The sequence below is a fragment of the Trachemys scripta genome, chromosome 6, assembly GCF_013100865.1.
Source record: "Trachemys scripta elegans isolate TJP31775 chromosome 6, CAS_Tse_1.0, whole genome shotgun sequence".
In the NCBI taxonomy this organism is placed as follows: Eukaryota; Metazoa; Chordata; order Testudines; family Emydidae; genus Trachemys; species Trachemys scripta.
Window position 1 is genome coordinate 69,234,235 of NC_048303.1, and position 13,465 is coordinate 69,247,699.

General features: G+C 37.6%; 1 protein-coding gene across 1 annotated transcript in view; it reads left to right on the plus strand.

Moving 5' to 3' along the window:
* The window catches only part of LVRN (laeverin), a 71,716-nt gene that overhangs the window by 36,454 nt on the left and 21,797 nt on the right, over positions 1–13,465 (plus strand). Inside the window, exons 5-12 of the mRNA XM_034774584.1 lie at positions 893–1,047; positions 2,532–2,645; positions 5,009–5,152; positions 5,522–5,587; positions 5,724–5,789; positions 7,577–7,743; positions 8,499–8,575; positions 12,518–12,657. Of these exons, the coding sequence (XP_034630475.1) occupies positions 893–1,047; positions 2,532–2,645; positions 5,009–5,152; positions 5,522–5,587; positions 5,724–5,789; positions 7,577–7,743; positions 8,499–8,575; positions 12,518–12,657 (929 nt within the window). The remainder of the gene's footprint in view (positions 1–892; positions 1,048–2,531; positions 2,646–5,008; positions 5,153–5,521; positions 5,588–5,723; positions 5,790–7,576; positions 7,744–8,498; positions 8,576–12,517; positions 12,658–13,465) is intronic.

A 13,465-nucleotide genomic window follows, 5' to 3' on the forward strand; every position in this document is an offset into this window, starting at 1 on the left:
CTGAACAAGCGGCAGCCCTAGTTTGAGAACCACTGCTTTAGAAAATAACTGATGCACAAATGGTAAAGTTGATTAAAATCAAAGATTTAAATCAAGGCTTTCCACTTAGTGATTTAAATCACTGATTTAAATTGCCTTGATTTAAATCAACCCATCCTACCAAAATTTATCTGAATCATAGATGTGATGAGCTCACTGCTTATCAGGCACAATGGGGAATACAGGGAAAACAGACATGGTGGAGTGAGACTTGCTGTGAGGAGAGAGAGAGAGAGAAGGTGTTTCTGGGGCAACTTGATCCACACAAAAGATGGAAATGAGCCTCTCTGCTCACCAAGGGATAGAAAGTTTGAGAGAGAGCCTTTCTTATCAGTAGCCAGGATGCAAAAAGAGGGGGAAATTACACACCTAGAAGCCATGAGAGAGAGAGAGAGAGAGAGAAAACATGTCTTTTTCTGCTCCCTCCCTCCCTCATGCTCCCATAATTGGGGCAAAAGCAAGACAGAGAAAATGGAAAGCCAGAAGTACTCAGGAATGGGGAGAGTTTAATCTACTGTCTCCCAGCAGCTGGGAGGAAAATTCCTTTATCAAATATTTTAGTTCAGAATGTACTTTGGTACATGAAACTCTTGAGGGGTTTGGCTTGGACTTAGTTGACTTTTGTTTTTCTGACTGAAAGGGCGGCATCCCTAGAGAGGAATAGCAGTGTCATAAACAGTTAAAGACATGAAATAAAACAATTCCAAAAAGCGTTTTCTAGTTTATTGCAATGGTACAGAGAGAACCACTAAAATATATCTTGTAATTGCACATTGGGTAAACATAGAACAGTCATGTAAGCATTTTACTCTTGAACATTTAAAAATGTTTTTTTCTGTTTAAATCAATTTAGATCTGGTTGCACTGCCTGATTTTGGAGCAGGTGCTATGGAAAACTGGGGGCTAATGACTTTCCGAGAATCAGCCTTGATGTACATCCCAAGTGATCAATTCGGAAGCAAAAAGACTATGATTTGCCTAATTGTTTCACATGAGCTAGGACACCAGGCATGTGGTAAAACATTCTGTATATGTATTGATCTATGAAGTTGCTCTTTTCCAGTTTATGTAGATGCAAAATCACTGTTTAATAGTGACTTACATGTAGGGGCATAACAGTTGATGGTAACTAGAGGAAGGAATGCTACAGCAATAACCAAAGCCATTTTCGGTTGGTTGGAAGCCACTTCGGTTATAAATTAACTTGGCAGATCAATATAAAAAACAAATTCCAGCATGACACAAGAACCTTCACCCAATATCTATTTATCTTGAATGAAATTTATAAAATACTGATAACAGTATTATCATTATTTGAAAAGTTGACTCAAATGGGTTATGGATATACACTTAATGTCTACTAATGAACCATTTGTTTATTTTCTTACAAGATACTTGGATACCGTCCAAGAAAATACTCTACTCTAGGAATGAACGTTGTATGCATATCGAGATAGAGTAATGATTCTCACAATGCATTGATGGGAGAATAGATTCCATAAAGAATGTTAATTTTTAATGGGGATAGATGTAACTATCGAATAAGGCAAATAGATGTAACTATCGAATAAGGCAACTATCGACTAGGCTCTTGAACTATAGAATGAAGGCATGGTAAACACATTTTTATCTGTAGTTAGAACTGTTTACATAATGATCTTCAGAATTTAAAATTATTTGGTTTGGAATGATAAAGCAGTTTCACTTCATTTTTTACTATACTTCATTTAAAGTTAGCAAAAAGAGTTTAAGTTCACTAGTCCACATGTGTGTTTTTTGTTGAGGGCCAGTAAAATAAATATTATTACTTAATTAAACATAGTTTTTTAATAAAGTAATAGACCTTGAGGATTAACAAATAATATATAATGAAATCACAAATCCCCAAATGATATATCAGATTTTTGTTAAATGTAAACTGCCAACTATTAGTACATCACAGCTGTTGTGGAAGTTTTATTGCTCACCAGGGTATGGATTTGCTGATTTTGGAAGTGGCTGTTTCCCCAGTTCTGTTTATCATCTGACAATTTCCTTTTGTTAAGAACAAGGAAAAACAAAATAGTATTATTTAATTGGAAAAAAGCTATTTAGAAAATACTTTTGTATATTATTTGAGAAATGCCGATATTTTCAAATTGTAGTCTGGCTTTCTCTGCTAGATTTACAAATTTATAAGTGGCTGCTTTAATTTAAATAGAATGGAGAGCTGTTTAAAATCACTGTATGTGCTTATGTTATGAAATTTCAGACCAAGGAATTTAAAAATATACAACCACTGACCTGCATCTGTGTGGCTTTTCTCAAGTTATATCTTTGCACTACTGAATTTCCACCAACTGGAAAAAAATATAGCATTTGATTGTGATAATGTATACACATTAAATAAAGTCACGCTGTTCTCTTGATCATTCGTATCTGTTTAACATAAAGGAATGAAAGCAGCAGTTCAAAGAAATGCAATCTGAGACATTTTTTCTTTTCTATTTAAGTGGTTTGGAAATCTGGTTACCATGAATTGGTGGAATGATCTATGGCTTAATGAAGGATTTGCATCTTACTTTGAATACATTGGTGCTAGCTACATAGAACCCAGACTACCACTGGTAAGTACCAAAGCTGAATATTAATGCTTTCCCCTTACAGCTTACATTATTGTCCTGATTCAACACCAGGGACGTGTAGTCAATGGGAGCTTTCCTATTGAATTTAATGGGCTCACCGTCAGTTCCCGTATAACTTTAAATGAAAATAATATATATATTGTGTATAGAGCAGTGTGAATAACTGATTTTTCGGTTCTCTAGCTGTTCCATAAAGTAAAAATAAAATTCATTTAGGATCAAACAAAACATTTAATTTGACCTGAAACCTAATGTTTAATTTCATTTTAGTTTTTAAAACATTTTAAAATAAAATTGAAACAAATTTCTAAATGAAAAATCATTTTGAATAAAAAAAAAATCAACATTTCATTCCAACATTTTCTAAATGAAACCTTTCAATTTTTTCAGATTTTTTTTAACCAAAATAATTTGGCACATTCAGCATGAATGCACAAAATATTTCAGCTGACCCAAATATGCATTTTTTTTTTTGTTTGGGGGAAAAAAAAGTTTCAGCCAAAACATTTCACCCTTCTCTAATGGTGTGTGTGTATATAATATAGAGACAAATATTGGCTCATAATTGCATCTGCTCTTCAGCAGCACAGAGTTAACATTTCAGTATTTGCTTTGAATCAGTTTGTTACTATACATTCATTTTGCAATGGTATTCACTATACCTAATTGATATGGTTGGGTTTGGTTTTATGTACTCTGTACATATCTATGCAGCTTGTAATAATCTTCCTGACACTCCATGTTTTGTATTACGTCAGATAATAGAACATAACATTTTACAACGTGTTTCATATATTCACAGTGATCCAACGTGATTAATCATGGCTGTCAAAATGCAAAGCTATATATTTTTCTTTACTGTGTGAGGTGGGGCTACTCCACATGAATGATTCCTGGAAAGCTCTTGCTTGTTTAGGTTAACTATGTGATAGAATTATATTCATTGTATCTCTCCTAGTTTAGTATTCTGTATGTAAATGACTCCTCAACTGATAACGTAAATGTAAACTTCTCATGTTTGAGACTGTGGAGACATTTATGACAACTCCATAGTTAAAGTTGTGTTGAGTTTTTCATTTTAAAACAGGATTTTATTCTCTGCTAGGGATGAAAATTAGTGTTTGTGATCACCAAAATTACCATTTGCTCTTTAAGCTTGTGGTTAAATTAAGCCACCACTTAAGTACTTTGTTGAATTGGAAACTACTACGGGCATATCAAATACATTCTCGGGAGAACTTAATACTACAGGAACGTATAAAGGGCTAAGTTTTAAGAATGAAGCCTTTGTCTCTTTTTTTGCAGATGGAGTTTGCCCCTGTAAAAGTCTGTGCCTGTAACTTTGTGACACAAAATGTATTGCAAATCAAATCACTTAACGTCATTAGTTATGTGTACAGCTACAGATTTGTGTCTGGAATCAGGTAATTGCAGGTACCTGCACTACGGGTTTTCACCTACAATTCAAATGCAGGTAAAAAGTTACAAGCACAGATTGGATCTGCAACATTTCAAAATTTGGCTCCCAAAATTGTTTGGAAAATACAAAATAATCTGCAACTAAATAAGTTGACATCTCTTAAAAGCCTGTCTCCTCCTATTTGGTAGTGCAGGTATTCAAAGAGACCTGCAGTGTTTTAAAAACACATTAAATAAAAAAACACCTGCTTGCAGACCCACATTAGTAGCTGAATGTCTGGGTAGACTTAAAATGACAAATACATGTTCAAAGAAAACAGATGAACACAAGTTTCTTCTTTACTTACCTGAGTATCAGACTTGGCTTCAGGACTCTGGGGTGACAGCTAGTGTAAACTGTCACAATTCCATTAAAATTAAGGGAACTAAGCTGATCTACACCAGCTGAGGATCTGGCTCTCCACATTTGCTATCCAGCTGAAACTCCTAAAACTGCACTCCTTTGGATGGCTATTGTGTTATTTAGTCTTTCAACATAGGAAACAGAGAACACTGAATGTGTCTTGCCAGGTAAGTGAAGCAAGAACTGATTGTACTTGAAATGTAAATATATAATTCATTTTTACATTTTGCAAATTTTGCATTTAATAATTTTTACATTTTTTCTTAAATTGTAAAACTTTAGTGTGCTTCATGAGACCCAAACCTGTCATCCTTCTGTGGGCAGAACTCCGACTACCTTTGATGGTAGTTCCCCCTTTGGAGGATTTGCAGGATCAGGGCCCCAACCCCCTTTATTCTGGGGGGAAATTGCTTCCTTTTGAGGGGGAAAAATGAGCTGAAAAGCAAATGTTAGCTTGTATGTAGTCTGTATGGTTTATACAACTGGAATTAATTGAAATGGGAGTCTATCTTTTAATTTTCAGAATAAATTCTTTTATTATCACATGTTACAACCTGTCTTAAGGGAGGATAAAGAAATAGCAGCTCAGTCATTATCAGCAAGAGAAGAAAAAATCAATGGAACATTTTCACTAGTTGGCCTATTTGACATCTTCACTTACAACAAGGTAAAAAATAAAATCATATATTTTGCTTTTATGTACTTTCCAACAGTTTTGTAAAACACAGATTTAAAAAGAACCAGCAAAACATTTTATTGCAAAGCTTACAATAGTTTAGTTATCTTTTCTTCTAAGATTTAATTTCCATAGATCCATTTTTCATTTATAAATACAAGTACATCGAGTGTTGCAAAAGTATTCATCTACAGGAAAGCATGCATATGAATGCTTTTGCAATCTATATTAAGTATTAAAAGTCAAAATAGAAATGATCAGTGTCACTTATGAAAAATATGGCTTGAATATCAATCATTGAATAGTTAAAGTTTATTTAAATAATAACTCTTATGTTCAAACATCTTTTTTGTTCCATAGGGGGCCTCCATTATCTGGATGCTTTCCAGCTTTCTGACTGAGAGGCTGTTTATCAAAGCACTCAGTGTGAGTTTAGAAAACTGAACTTTTTCATCTGGGTTTATCAGTTTGAAAATAACAATGAGTATGAATGAGATTCTCTTTTTCTGATTTTTTTATTAAAGCTTAATGAACTCTGATGTTTGTATTTGTTTCATTGCAGTCATACCTGAAAGCATTTTCCTTTTCAAGCGTTAACCAAGATGATCTGTGGACACACATACAAATGGTATTTATCATGTCTTGTTAGTACTTTTGTTTTAATGGTTGGAATGGGCCAAATTCTGCACATATACCAACTGTGGAACTTTGAAGTGGAATTTATCTACTCCTAGCCTAGTTCCTACAACCCCCCCCCCCCCACCCCCTCTTTCCCAAACTCATTTTGCAGGCTTTTTGTGGCAGGAGATTTGATGGGAGAGATGAGGGACAAAGGATATGTCTACACTGCAATTAAAAACCTGCAGCTGGCCTGTGCTAGCTGACTTGGGCTTGTGGGGCTTGAGCTAAGGGGCTGTTTAACTGTGGTGTAGTCATTTGGGCTCATGTAGCAGCCAGAGCTTTGGGACCCTCCCACCTTGCAGGGTCTTAGAGCCTGGGCTCCAGCCTGAGCCTGAACGTCTACACCACAATTAAATAGTCCCTTAGCTCGAGCCCCACAAGCCCAAATCAGCTGGCATGGGCCAGCTGTAGGTTTTTAGTTGCAGTGTAGATACCTAAAGGGCCAGAGAGGAGGTCTGTGCACTTACAGACACTTGCCTCTGCCTACACAAACCTGCATAGATTATTCTTGCTCTGAATAAATTTTGTCATCTTTCAGTTGTCCATTTAAATGAATAACCTTTTCTCACAGAGAGACAAGGTGGGTGTGGCAATATATTTTACTGGACTTTGGGTTGGTGAGAGAGACAAGCTTTCAGGCTTACACAGGGCTCTTCTTCAGGACTAGGAAATGTACTTAGAGTAGCACAGCTAAATACTGTACCAGGTGGAGCAGATTTTTTTATCATAAGTAGTAAACACATATTTTAAGGGACCATTCAAAGTGAAGTGGCTCATTAACACCTCTGCAGTCATAAAGGGAAAGGGGGAAAAAAGCTGGTCAGTGGGGATTTAAGTGGGTTATAAATTGTTGTAATAACCACCCCCAGCTTTTTTCTCTCACCAACTGAAGTCGGTCCAATAAAAGATATGACCTCAGCCACCTTGTCTCTTTAATATCCTCGGTCCAACACAGCTACAACAACACTGCATATAAGCTTTGCTGATCTTTATTTCTGTGTAACTTTAAAATCTTTTATTTTTATACCTTCACTTTTATACATAGTAAATATTTTGGCTCAGACAATATTTTAAATTTAGTTTATTTATCATAAGTCACTAAAGGGTCAGGATTTATTCATGTATATTACAATGAGGGCCCAACACTTCAGGGAAACTCCCCACCACCAGCACCTTTAATATTTGCTAAAAGTCTGAATAAGACTGGACGCTAAGAAAACAAATATTAATAATGGATTTTTATTATAATGTCTGTACCAAAATTACTGTGAAGAAAGATTCCATAATGCTACACCAGAGTCTTACCTTAAGAATGGAGGATCATATTCTCATATGCTATAAATTGTTATAGGAGTATTGAAATCAATGGAGCTATGCCAGTTCCCACTAGTTGAGAATCCAGCCCAGAATCAGTTGTCAAATTGTGTCTATCATTAACCATTCAAAGGTGCAAATATATTGAAATGAACAAGAGAAAGGTAAAGACTCAAGTTACAAGAATTAGAAATGTCATTACAATACTTTAGATTTCCCTAAAGAGTTGGGTCCTCTATAGGTTAGTCACAATAATGCTTTTTTTCCAGTTAGTTACAATGATTCTCAATATAAAATACACATGAATGAAGATTAAGCAGTTATAATTTCTCAAATACCTTATTATATCCCCCAGCGTGTTGCTGGGATCAATATAAATAAACATTTCATAAATGTTTCTAATTCAGCCCTTTCTTGAAGGTTGTAGATGCACAGAATGAAGTTCAGTTGCCAGCATCAGTAAAAAAAATAATGGATTCCTGGACATGCCAAAATGGGTTTCCAGTTTTAACATTCAATCTGTCCACCGGCATTATCAGTCAGGAACAATTTTATAATAAAAGGACACAAAACAATACTACTTACAAGTATGTTTAGTTAATATTTTTAGCATTTAGCATACATTTACCTTTTATTGCAGAAAAATATTGCATTAGCATATTATGTTTTGAACAGTTGTTTGTTTTTTCCCCTAGAATTGTCAAATGAAATCCATTGGAGGCATGAGTTTGAAGTGGTATTGCATGCAATTCCCTTTTCCAACAGATTATTTCCCCCGGGTAGCAACTGTGCAAGGCCATTATGTGGCTGCAAAAGGCAGACACAGAGATCAAGATCTTCCAAAATGACTAACTCTAGTAGCAGTAGCTTTGGTGCCCTTTTGCAGAAGGCTGGTATGCTGCTCAGTGAGCATCCGGGGTCTCTTTCTGCACAGAACTCTTTTTAGCAAACACGTTTCTGAAAAAAGGAGTTTTACAGGTGCCAGGAAGGGAATGAAGAGTTAAGAGTAATGAAATGAGAGAATGTAGAAGGATAAAATCACTGTTAGAAGAAGGAAAGTAATCCCCAGAGAAAGATTCTAGTCTGAGGATCTGCCAAAGGACTATAGGCTAAATGTTGGCCCTATTGAATTTAAAGCCAAAACTCCCTTTGATCTTCAGTGAGACCAGGAGTTGACCCAACTTGAGTACTAACATCTGAAAAGATATAGTGCATCAGAGAGGGGAAAGGGACAGCTGGAATTTTAAGAAATTACTTGCAAACTTATTCAACATCAGTTTAGAGCTTGTTTCCTTAAACTATAAGAATTAATTAAATTGTCCAATTTTGTTTTTTTGTTAAGTAACACATGGATTGTTCCTATTTCTTGGATAAGAAATGGATCTGCACAACCCTTAGTCTGGCTAGATAAAAGTAGCAGTAAGTAATGTTTTTGTTCATACATGTAAAAAAAAAACCCCATGAGCTATATTTTGAATTAGATAAGAAAGGATAAAAAAATCAATAAAAACCTCCACATTAATCCGCTTTAGTTATATTGCATGTTAAAATAAGTACATTTTCAAATAAAGAAAAATGATGTGCAAAAATCTGTTGTAACTGTAAGAGTACTGTTTTAATCACACAATAGAATGGACATTGTGAGATTTCCATAACAACTAGAAATCTGCCATTTTGTACAGAGGGACAAACTCTGAGGTCCTATTCAGGTTTTACTCATTCCTTACTCAGGCTGCTTCCAATGACTTCAGTGGGAGTTTCTCCTGGACTGAGGAAGGACTTCAGGATTTGGCCATTATCAAAGGGTCATAATCATATAATACCTAAATACTGTAAATAACTCTGTGGAGTAATTCAAAATACCACATTTGTACATCTAAGCAAACTGAAAAGGTGCAGTTTCAACAATACATAATTTAATTTGTTTATATAATTTTAAAGGAGGAGCAAAATTAAAATTAATCTTAAAAAATGCAACTGCACATGCATCCTCAGTCATAAAAAGGTGCAATTCCTTTTCATGTTACTATTCTGCAATAAACAAGCACATTTAGAGAGAGATAAGGGTATAATCACTGCTACTTTAAACAAAAAGAAGCTTTATTAGATTATTGCCATTTGAAAAACCTAAATATTTGAAAGTTTGGACATTTTGAGTTAAGGTTCTAGAAACAGCCTTCATTCTAACCTTTACTCCACCACACTGTGAACCATCTATATGAGGCAGACACATGCTTCTTCAAAGACTTTTTTCTTTCCTCAGTACATAATAATGATAATATAATACACTGTATACCTATGTCAACTCTCCTCTGTCCTATCTTTGGAGTGGGTGTGGTAAGGTCAAAAGCTGTTTAATCTAATTTGAATAATGAGATATAGGGCTATCAAAGTGAGTATCTAGCCACAGGTGTATGGAGGAAGCAGATAAACAAAACAGTATTTATTCACTCCACACTTGTACTTTTCAATTTAAAATTCAGTAAGCCACTGCATGAGTGACAAGTTAGCAAATTAGGGCTGATGCAGGAAAGGGGTGTTAAGTAGCAGTGCTCACTTTGAAGGTGCTATACTGAGTTCAGTGCTATGGATTAAACTTATTGTAGGATTAAAGAAAGGCTCCATTTCCTCACCCATCAACCTGTCATACATTCTCCTATGTGCAGCTCTTAGAATGACCAAAAATCCCCATGAATTAACGTTTGGAGCATCTGTCTGAAGAAAATAAAATACTGCACATATTCAGTACTCCCTTTAAAAATATTTTAACTTGTACTTGAAAACCAAATGTCTTCAAATCTATCAAAGTCAATAGGCCTCATTCAAGGCTACTTATGCACCAAGTCTGAAGTTTTAAAACAAAGCCAATTCTGATTTGCTGTACCAAAGTACAAAAAAAGGTGACTGAATATTTTCTTAAAAGGTTTTCTTAAAAACACTTTTTCGCACAAATCACTCAAATAGCTAAATTAATTGTGATGAAATTTCTCCCGCACTTACTCCCTTAAAATAGAAATCACTTCTGGGTGACACCAACTATAAAAATTTCAGCTCAAAAGTGTATCTTGGGAATAGTTTAGGCAGAGGGCACTCAATACAATCTGCTACTCTAGGTAACACTTCTGTGTGCTGCCTTCCACACTACTCAAATTTGGCCCAGCCACCTCCCTGTTATGATGGGGGGTGGGGTAGATTTGAGCAAGTGATGTTACAACCTGACACATGGAGTCACAGCGCTGCTCAAATTTGGCTCAGACACTACTTCGTCATGATAGAGGGGCTACAGCCATAGGCAGCTGCCCAGAAATCTGCCACCCTATGCAGCTGTCTCGGTGGCCTATAGCTAGAGTGGCCTCTGGGTTTACACATGTGAAAGTAAGAATTTAGGATGGAAGTGAAGTTTCAACTTTAATTGTAGCACTGTTTACTGTAATGGCATAACTATGCATTAGGAGTAAACTTTTAAAAAGGACCTACTTGACTTAGGAACCTGTTCTAAAATCTTTCACATGCTTCTTCCCTCCCTTTGTGTTTTATTTAGTGACAATGTTCAGGGCCCAATCCTGTAGTCCCCACTCACTCAAAACACCCATTTAAAACCTGATTCTGCAGTCCTTATTCCATACTTATTCTGATACTACACCTCTACTCTGTTATAACGCTGTCCTTGGGAGCCAAAAAATCTTACCGCGTTATAGGTGAAACTGCGTTATATCAAACTTGTTTTGATCCGCCGGAGTGCGCAGCCCCGTTCCCCCGGAGCGCTGCATTACCGCATTATATCCGAATTTGTGTTATATCAGGTTAGAGGTGTACTTACATCAGTACTACTCCATGATCTTATCTAGACTAGGGAAAAAGATTGGATTTTTTGTTTTGTTTTTGTTTCTTTTAAATCAGGTTAGCTTAACTGCAGTTGAAACATTTGAAGCACCTTGTGTAGGTGCAGTTTTAACACCTTTAAAATTGTTTTAGCTGCTCAAGGTCTACCCTAGACTCTGGCTAGCTAACTAGCTAACCACACTTTTTTTCTTGTCTAGGAAGACCCAGATGAGTACCAATGGCAGAATCAGGCCCTTGATGAGTGATCAGACTGTGTAAGAACTAAAGGATTGGGCCTTGTATTTACAACAAAACTATTTAGTTGGATGTTTGCTACTGTTGCATAAGCTTACCCATTCTGCTGCCACCACAATTGTTTAGATTTATATTTGAATGCTGATAAGGAGGCAATTCTAATCTAAGATAACAGTGATCCCTGTTATGGCTTGAAATAGAGCCCACAGTGGGAGCAGTGTGGAGGCACACTGCTCCAGGGAAAAGTCCAGAATGTATTGAGCCTCAGGTGGACACAGTTTCTCCCAGAGATCTTGGCACACAGACAGAGCAAGTCTCCATCCATTAGGAGGACGAATCATTCATTCCACTATACTGCCAGCCAGGACCGGTGCAAGGAAGTTTTGCGCCCTAGGCGAAACTTCCACCTTGAGCCCCCCACCTCACCCAGTTAACCCTGCCCCCCCGTGAGAGCTAACCCAGCCCGGGGAGACCCCCGCCCCCCCCCCCGTGACAGCTAACCCTGCCCGGGGAGCCCCCCGCCCGCACGGTAGCTAACCCCGCCTGGGGAGCCCTCCCCAGCTCACCTCGGCTCTGCCTCCTCCGCTGAGCACGCCGGCGCCGCTCTAATTCTCCTCCCCTCGCAGGCTTGCGGCGCCGATTGGAAGAGACTTAGAGCCGGGCTGTGTGCTCAGCGGAGGAGGCAGAATGGAGGTGATCTAGGGCAGGGAGCAGTTCCCCTGTGCGCCCCGCCCCGTTATTGCGGGTGGCCCTCCCCGCAACCCTCCGCCACAGCTCACCTCCACTCCACCTCCGCGCCTGAGTGGGCTTTTAGGCGCCCTAGGGGGCTGCCTAGTTTGCCTAAATGGTTGCACCGGCCCTGCTGCCAGCAAGCCAGCTCCTTTGGTCAGTGAAGGAGCAAGATAGGGGTCCATGGCTCTGCCTCCTCCCTGCCTCCTTTGTGAAGTGCCTTAAAGGGATAAGTTCTTGTATTCTGTTAGAACACAGAGAGTGCAATTGGGTCTGCTGCATGTGGGGGTCACCTTGTGCCCCCCCGTACCAAATCAAGGGCCTGGCACAATCTGGCTCCACATGTGAGCTTGTAACTCATAAAATCTTGAGAAACTGGCTGAGCTCTTTTGCCTCATGCATAGTAGCAATATAATTAAATGATGTGGTGATGCACATGCACATATATCAGATTAAAACTGAGCCCATATTTCATAGCAGTGTATAACATTCTGCATACCTGCATTAGTGATTGGTAAAATGGTACAGCCTTTCCATTTTCAAATGTCCCCACAGAAATGTTTCCTGAAATGCAAATATCAGATTCAGAACATGACTGGATTTTGTTAAATATGAATATGGCTGGGTACTACAGAGTTAATTATGATCCATTACATTTGAAGAGATTAGCACAACTGCTTGAAAAAGACCCAAAGGTAAGATAACTTGTTTATCAATGATGTAAACAAATTCTATACAATCAATTTCTTATTGCAATCATTACCAGTAATTACTTTAACTGATAATTGAAAGCTATGGCATCACATGCAAAGAGCTCAAATCTGTGCCCATTAAAGTTACTGACAAAATTCACTTTGACTTTACTGGGAACAAAAGTGGGACTAAAATAGCTTTTCATTTCAAGTGTGTGCTGAAATTTTTTTCATTAACATAGAACCAGATTCTACCTTTTGTAAAGCTGTCTTAATCAGCCCTGGAAGGATCTCCCACTATAAGGAGGTTCTTCCATGACTTCAAGCCATTACAAAGTCTTACCGATGTATGGGTGTTGCTGGGATTTACCTTCACTTTGAGCTGATGGAAAACATTCTGTCAGAACACTTTTCCATCAGAAAATGCTGAATCCACAGAAATGAATCATTCCACAGGAATGTGTTGATTCCATCAAAACTTCTGAGGAAAATCTCCCTGACTCCCTGGGCAGTGGCCTCTGAGTCTGCTCAGCTCCTTGGGGACTTGGACAGCCCTGAGAGGCAGCACCCTGGGGAGTTGGATAGCCAGGAACAAGCTGAAAAATTTCCATCGGGGTTCTCCCAAAATGGAATTATTTTTAGAGTTTTTCCTCTCATGAAAAAATTCAATTTTTGGCAGGAAGGAAATTCCATTTTCCAGACACTTCTACTAATGTTCTGCTAATCCCTGGTTGTCATTTCAACACCTTGTGACCATTGAAAGTTAATATAACTTAAGGCAATTTCATGCTGGTCTAACTTACATCAGAGA